Source organism: Wasmannia auropunctata, unplaced genomic scaffold (genome assembly GCF_000956235.1).
Source record: "Wasmannia auropunctata unplaced genomic scaffold, wasmannia.A_1.0 LD336074.1, whole genome shotgun sequence".
Lineage (NCBI taxonomy): Eukaryota > Metazoa > Arthropoda > Insecta > Hymenoptera > Formicidae > Wasmannia > Wasmannia auropunctata.
Genome location: NW_012026816.1, coordinates 5,019,002 through 5,027,796, shown reverse-complemented (window position 1 = coordinate 5,027,796; position 8,795 = coordinate 5,019,002). Strand labels below are relative to the sequence as shown.

General features: G+C 26.2%; 1 protein-coding gene across 1 annotated transcript in view; it reads left to right on the top strand.

Annotated features, from left to right (window-relative positions):
• The window catches only part of LOC105449817, a 14,364-nt gene extending 13,881 nt beyond the window's left edge, over positions 1-483 (top strand). The window contains exons 5-6 of the mRNA XM_011689198.1: positions 4-48; positions 325-483. Of these exons, the coding sequence (XP_011687500.1) occupies positions 4-48; positions 325-449 (170 nt within the window). The 3' untranslated portion in view covers positions 450-483. The remainder of the gene's footprint in view (positions 1-3; positions 49-324) is intronic.
• The last annotated feature ends 8,312 nt before the right edge of the window (positions 484-8,795 follow it).

The window sequence follows — 8,795 nt, the reverse complement described above, 5'->3', positions numbered from 1 at the left end:
TAGCAGTCAGCTGGTCGCGTGGGCCTCCCGTACCGCCTGTGTCCGACAGTAAGTTGCGCGCCCCTGTCTACCTTCCATACGCGGCCCATAATTCGCTAACTATTTCTTGTTATAATTTGAAAACTAAGCTTCGGATAAAATTTTTGTAAAGGAAAAATCTTCTCAGAATTGAGTCAGAAATATGACATTTTAATGACAAAAGTATTTTGGGGCACCCTGTATAGTAGAGTATATACCTTATTGTATAATTAAATTTTGTGCTTTATGACTTAATTTTATTCTTTTATTGTACTTAATTTAATTTATTAATTTACCTTTTTCTAGATTTTGTGCATAAAGCGATTTCTTCAGAGTCAACACAAGTAATTGAAGATGCCATTAAAGATTGGTTGAAACAAGCCAAGACTAGAGTTATGTCACGATTATTGGTTGAACCAAGCCAAGACTAGAGTTATGTCATATTTTATAATCATTTCCTTTATTCATATTTTAAAGGCATACATATATTAAACATATATTTTTATTTTATTATAAAAGTTATACGACATGAAATAATAGTGTTAAAAATAAATAATTAATAATAATGAATTCTGAAATGGAGCTTTACATGAGTGCTATAACATTTTTTTTATTTCAACGACATCTTTGTTTTGTGATTACATTTATTTTTTTTATTAGATTCTCTGCATTAAGCAATTTTTTTCAATGTTAACACAATAAATTGAATCTAACTTCATTAAGATCGACTGAAACAAGCTAAGATTAGAATTATGTAATATAATTCTTCGTCATTTCTTTTATTCATATTTTAAAAATACACATATATTTTTATTTTGTTATCAAAGTCGTACATAAAATAATATAAGAATCAAATCCATTTTAGAATTCAGCATAACTTTCTTTATTTTAGTGATTAATATCTTCTCTTTTTTGTGATTACATTTTATTTTTTTATTATATATGCATAATTTGCCCTACAAAATTTTACATTTTATTTGTAATTGTATTAATTAAACAATTATTTTAATAAAATATTTTATTAAAAATTATCGACATTTTTTAAATCTATACAAAAAAGATTTAAATGTACATTTAATTTATGATAAAAAGGTTTTTAGACATATTTTTATACGTTCATTTAAACGTTTTTTTTACTATTTTATAACGTCCATTTTAACGTTTTTTTTACTAGTTTAAAATACCGTTTTTATGCGAGACATTTCGACTATTTAATAAACGTACTTTTATACATTATAAAAACATATCGGGTAAACGTTTTTTAAACATTTATTAAATGTAGCTGTGTTGCTTGGACGGGAAGAAAAAGTAAGCAAACTAAAAATCATAAAAGAAATAAATAACAAGAAACATTAAGGTTTTGTTTAATTTTAAATAAACATTAGGACATTAATACTGTTTTTACTCATTTCTAGCATTAAAAATGATATGTTATATATCATGTAACTATTCCAGTTCGGATCAATGTGATCAGTTTGAATTTTTAGGTACCTTGTACCATTTTGAAAATTTTTTTTGTACATAAACTGAAGACTTTATATCACACAATAATAAAATAAAAATATTTTAAAAATTAATTAATAAAAAGAAGAAGAAATAATAGCCTATTTACCAACGCGGTAGATGTTAATGCGTCATGATTAACATTTATACTTTCTAGTATGATGTGTGTGTGCATAAAAACCGCAAATGTTTCAACCATCGGATTTGGTTTTCTTCAGTGCGCAAATACAATAATTTTTGATAATAATTCCGATGTTGATTTAAAACGCGAAATCCATTAGGTATATAGGTGTTTTTAACATAATAGTTGTATGTAATAAATTAGAATAAATAATTGAGTTATTGGTGTAAAAGTTAAAACGCATTATGTAATCGAAAAAGTAATCAAAAGAGTTAAAATGTTAAAATGTTAAAAACGCTAATCATACAAACGCGCATAAAGAAGAATTTAACATGTTAAAAAATGTATGAGTTAAAATAAACTTACAGTTTCTGCGATGACAAATCTTTATATTATATGCTTATATGTTTTTTAATACAAATTTATGAGATTAATTATTGTAATTATGAGTGTAACGAATGTGGGCATGGTATTTTTTTTTATTATTTGTTTATCTTTTATTTATTAAAATATGTGACGTCTAGTTTTAAATTATATATTATATTATAATGTGTTACATTGTATTTGATTGTATTGTTTTTAAATTATATTATTAAATTATCGCAGTAATATTATTTTAGTTAAAATACATCTAGTAAAACTTTTACATGCAATGAATAGTAAGATATTAAGCTAATGTAAAACTTATGCATACGAAATTATACCATACCACAGCATTTATTTGGCTTTTTTTCTTCCGTCATGATTTTCATAATGCACAAGGAAACGGAAATATTTCGCGTCATGACTTATTCACGAAATATTCCCGTTTGTTTCGTTTTCCCATCGCATCACACTTCCGTTGTGGATTCTTTTCGAGTTTATTATTATCTTCAGAAAGGTCACGGCCTCTACGATAATTTTGTTATTTCTTTCAAGAAATATTCACGATAAGTTTTTAAACTGCCTTGTATTAACATATGTATATTATACGTCCAAAAATTTGTACTGAGAGATAGAAAAGTACGCTGAGAAATTAAAATTTAAATTGTACAAAAATAATTTACAATAAATACAATTTCACTACAAATTTAATAATTCGCCATCTATTTTTCAATTTTATGTGTGCAATCAATTATTATACATATATGGAACACATAATAAATATTAATTTAATACAATAATGTTTTAAGAATGTTTTATTTAAAAAATTTACTACATGTATTTTATTAGTAGATTAATTAAAATCATAAGACAAATCTAATTACTATTTTATGGTAAAATTAATTCACGTGCAATTAATTAACTTAAGTAAATAAATTAATTAAACAAAAAATTCAAATTTTTGTTAAATTAAATTAAATTTTTACGATTGATATAAAAATGTCCTGCTATTTGGATTATATTTAATTGTAAATCTAATACGTCTGCATTTCTGTGAGAAACTGTTGAGTCATCTGGTTCGTATCTTTTGCACAAGAAATGATTCAGCAATTCAGTAATGATATTAGCCCCGATGGTCCTTATCTTGTTCCCAAAGAAACTATCAGAGTCAAAATAAATCCTAGTTATCTCAACAAGATTTATGAATTTTTCTTTGACATAACTGGATTTCGTCCACTTTTTTCATCCTGTCCAATGGAAAAACTTGACGGATGTATTATCGTCAACAGAGGCAACAGATACCTAACCGTCCAATTGTACTTTAGCATATTATTACGCAATGGCTTCCGTAAACGTTTTTTTTAAATGATAAACATGAATTTTTTAAGATCAACGGCGAAATATTAGACACAAACTTACAAATAAGTATATATACGTCGGCAGCGGATAAATGCAAGAATATTCTCGAATATCTGACGTCATCGTCAAGGATCGAACGATTTCGCAAGCGAGTCAATTTTAATCGAGACCAATCAGCGCATTGTATCGCCGCCGCGCCGCCACCACATGCGTTTGTCGAGCGCAGCTGCAAGTATTTTAAGACAATGAACATGATGCATAGAGAATAACTGTAATTTCCCATATACACATTCTTTATTCTTGTATTTTATTCGTTGTTTAATATTTTTAATATTTACTGATTAAAATTTATTTATTCCTTAAATAAAGATCATAAAATAATTAAATAACAAAGTAAGGTAAATGTAAATTAAATAAAAGGAAAAATTTTCAACTTAAGTATAATTTATTTGAAAATTATCTTGAAAATTGAATATAAAAAAATTAGTCTAAGAAAACTTTATATTTAATATTTAAGAAAAAAAATTTATTTCTCCCCCTCCTATATGTGTGATCACTACATTCACAACAGTTATACAGAATATTTTGCATAATCTGTACGGAAAGTAGAAGAACTCGTATTAATTGCACTATATAACAACAGGTGGCAATAGCAACTCTAGTAAGATTAACTCTAGTAAGTACGGTTTAATAAGATGATCAAAAAATTTTTCAAAATCAAAATTTATTAATAAAAATTTTCAAATAAATTAATTTTATAAATTAATATGAATAATTTTCTTTAAAATTTTATTTGTGTTACAAATAATCTCTTATACAAAAAATATAGCGGTAGGAACGTACATGTGTGTATATAATAGGACTTTACAAGCATGTAAATGTTAAGCTATATAGTATATAAGATTTAGTTGTGAGTGTAGTAGGTATGTAAAAGCGTTAGTTGGTAAGATTTTTAGTTTATAAAGTTAGCATGTAAGATTAATTATATGTGTAAAATTGTAACCCAAAGTGAGGATGAATAAAAAATACATAAATAATCTCTACAAAATTAAATATAAAAATAATAATTTATTTATAAATATATGTTTGATATTCTGCAGCTATTTGATGTTTATAAATGTATATTTTAATATTTAGCTAGTTAATTTTCTTAATACATAGTTTAATTAATATTTTAATTAGTATTTATTATTTAAGCTACAAATGTATAGCTTATTCACTGGTTTTTATGAAAAAGATGTTATAAAGGAAATATTTTTAGAATTACATAATTATGCAGATCAGACATTTCGTATATATTAATTCCTACAATGCGATTATAATATATAGTGGGTTTAAGTTCTTAAAAGGTAGATGTATACTATTGTTCCTCACTTCCCCGACTACATTTTTCTCACGCCTATATATCCGAGTGTCATATCGAATGTGAGAACCCGCAGAGAAGAACAAAAAGAAGAGATAAAAATAGTGTTACCTCTTTTTCCGTCAGCGGTGAATAATATGGCGAAATACCGGTCGGTTGGATTAAGAAGCAAGAAATTCATGGATTCGTACAGATAGAATTCAAAAGACTGCGGGCACGAGGAAGGTGCATTCCTAAGAGGCGCCTACCGTAGTTCCTGTTCTCTGAATGTGTGGTAAGGCCGCCTGAGTTCAAGGCAGGTGAAGGCGAGCAGGTAAATACCTTCTCTCAAATTTGAAAGAAGAACGCCGAATATAAGATGAATCACCATTTATGCGAAATTCGAGCGGTCACGTGTTTGTGACTACTAAGAAGTTTAAGTTACTACGTGTTTGTGACTGGTAAGAATGTCATTCGGTTCGTTTTCAAAATAACGAAAGTAGTTTCAATATGTTTTGACAAAACCTGTAAAAAAGGTATAAATTCTAATATTACGTAACAAATAGTTCATAATTTTCAGATTTATTTTATGTGTAAATGTTATTATAATGTGTATTTATTTTCTACATTTATTTTATTTGTTAATTGTATTTTTTCTTGTAGAGAGACCTGTTTTTATATTTTACTCTTAAAAGAAATATATACTTTTTACAAGTACAAATTTTAGATTAATTATTTTAAATTGAATAATCGTAAAACAAAAGAGAAAATAAAAAATCTAATATTGTTTTATATTGGAAGTTTCACATCATGCTCAATTAATAGAATCAATTATTATAACAAAAAATATATTTGCCATATATTGTGTTAAATAAATATTTTTTTGTATATTACAAATTTGAATTGTTAGTTATATTATCATGTTAGATATTAAATGATATTTATCATATTATGTTATAAATTAGGATAAATATGTAAAATTGTCACAATTATCATTTTTAACAAAATTTAATACATGTGCTGCATTTGATTATGAAGAAAATGATGTTTGTGATTAACTAATTGCATAATAATTAATGACCTAGCACAGGATAACCGGGAAGTATTTAGTATTAATCGCGTATACATATATACATATAAATATATACATATATATTTATACGCACGCACGAACGCATACACACACACACACACGCGCGCACGCGCGCGTGCGCGCGCATAATTATATAAACATTAAATATACGTACATGAAATACCTATATGTGCCATCTACACACACATCACTCACACAATCATACACTGTTTGAATATTTTTTTTCATTTTTTTCTTTATTTTATCACTTGTAGATATCTTGCTACACTCATGTTAATTGATAAATAAACACCCAAAAACATTACTTGAACAACCGGAAGTACATTTGCCGTAATTAATTAATCGATCGTAACTTCTCTGCCGAATCAAATGTTATAAGATTCGTTGAAAAGAGATATTATTAACGGCAGGAAGAGAAGACGATGAGAGCAAGGGGGCTTCGGGTATCACTGATCCCAGTATTAACGCCATCGTCACCATCAACCGTTTCCAACCACCACCACCATCACCACCACCTCCACCACCAACACCACCATCATCAACGCTCTGTCATCGAGTTGTTACTGTTAGTGTTGACAATAAACTCAGAAGCATCAATGACTTTTATAAAATTACATACAACATGTACAATATAATTGAAAAAAAAAAAGATTTGTTTATACAAAAATAAGATAAATATGTAAAATAAAATTTTGTCATATTAGCTTATACAGCAATCAGCTTTAAAAATTAATGATTCAAAGATTCAAAGATTAGTAAATTATTAACAAATGAGCGTTTTCTCAAATGCACACATTAATTTATATGCATATTAATTGTAAAATTTCTTCATATTACAATTCGGTTATTAGTAGATTAACAAATTAATGAACTTTTTAATTAATAATAATAAAATTATAAATAATTTATTCAAATTATTAAAAATTAATAATTAAAAGATTATTAAAATTATTAAAAATTAATAAGAGATTAAAATGAAAAAAAAATTTTAATTGTTTTTAATTGATCTTGTTATGGCAATTATTACTGTACATTTATTAATAAATATGATTATCCATATTTTAACATTTTTCAAAATTTTTCTATACGTTCTTCCGATTATCTGTTTGATAATAACAAATCGTTTTTAATATAAAAAAATATTAAATTTTCAAAAGATTGTAAAATTTTGAAATAATGCTATTTCGCATTATGTAAGTCTGTTACTTTAACAATCAAGTAATTAGTTATTATTAATTTCTTGCATAAGCCCGTAGCTCGTTGCATGATTAAACGATGCTTTGTTTCCGTTCATAGTTGGTTATTATCATGCGTTAACCAGGATTTCCTTTACGATAAATGCATTTATAGGTACGTCGAAATAGATACTCTATTAGCATGAGTTATGTAAATAATAATTATTAATTAATTATACTTATTAATTAATTGTAGTACCGCAATAAATTTATATTAAATTATTTTATTCAAAACTAAAAAATATAATGAAGCGATATAATGAAATAAGTTTGATTTTACTTAATCTTTTTCACTTATAATAACAAAATCGTATCAAGCATACAGAATTAGAATAAAATACAAGATTGTTTGTCTTTTAACATAGCCTCTTATAGAATTTTTTGTCTAATTAATTTTGTTATTAACTAATTGCAATCAATTTTGTAATTCAATCTAATCTTTTATACTTGACACGATTTCATTATTATGCCTGAAAAAGATCAAGTAAAGTTAAAATATTTTACGTTTCAAATAAAAATTTATTCTTATTTAATTTTTTAAATCTTTTTATTGATTTTATTTCAATTGCTTAAGTACACACACATACACACACACCCCACACGCACACGCACACACACACGCACACGCACACACACACACACAACACACACACACACACACACACACGCACGCACGCACGCGCCGCGCGCACACACACACACACACACACACATGCGCGCGCGCGCGGCACGTTACTTGTAAAACATTCCCAAACATAGACATTTTTATTTTATTTATGTAATTCCATGAATTATTTTAAATTAGTTTAGCTTATTATCAGTATATATCCGAAACTTGAAGTTAAAATCGGCCATTCTTTTATTATATCATTGACGTTCTTGAACAATTTGTTAGTACAATCATGCGAACGTAAAATGTATGATTCATCCCATTTTTTGATATCCTCTTCCATAAGACCTCTTCCATAAGATTTTGATTATGGATCAACCAAAATTTGCTTTGTTCTGCACTTTGTAAGATTGCATACAAATTGTACAATAATCAGAAGAACAATATCAAAACAAAAATTGCAATTCAACACTTTGTAAATATTTTTAGAATTTTTCTTTTTATTTGAGTAAAAGTATACCTGTGTTGGTAGCACTAATATTTTGCTCATTTGATTTTTTCTTGACAGAATTAATCAATTTTATGTCATTACGATATCGGTCAATTAGCTTTCCTTTCGAAATGCCTGGTTTATTTTCTTTTGAATTCTTCTTACGAATCGGTGGCACAAAGTAAGTTTCTTTACATTTTTGCGGGAAGAGTTTTATTATTTCATCAGAAATTGTATTAAAATCTTCGTTTTTCAACGATCTTAAATAAAATTTAAAATTATAGTTAAAATAAAGAATTATACTCTATTAATTATACTTATAGTACGAAAATATATTTACATATCAAAAATTCATTTCTAAAAATATTTTTCAGATCAAACAGAATCAATAGAAAAGACATATCACTAGAAAATATATTTTTAATAGTACAATTTTACGAAAATGTATAGAAAAAATTGTTGACAGTAATTGATAATATATAATTAAAAATTTCTGATACTTTCAGTAATGATAATGCCATTAAATTTTATACAATAAATACGAATAAAATGAAAAATGAATGTAGAATAAAATATTTATATTTACCTGATATTACAATTTAGAAAATGAGCCACAATTATATGGCACAACATTGATTTGTATCTAGATGATAAATTTCCT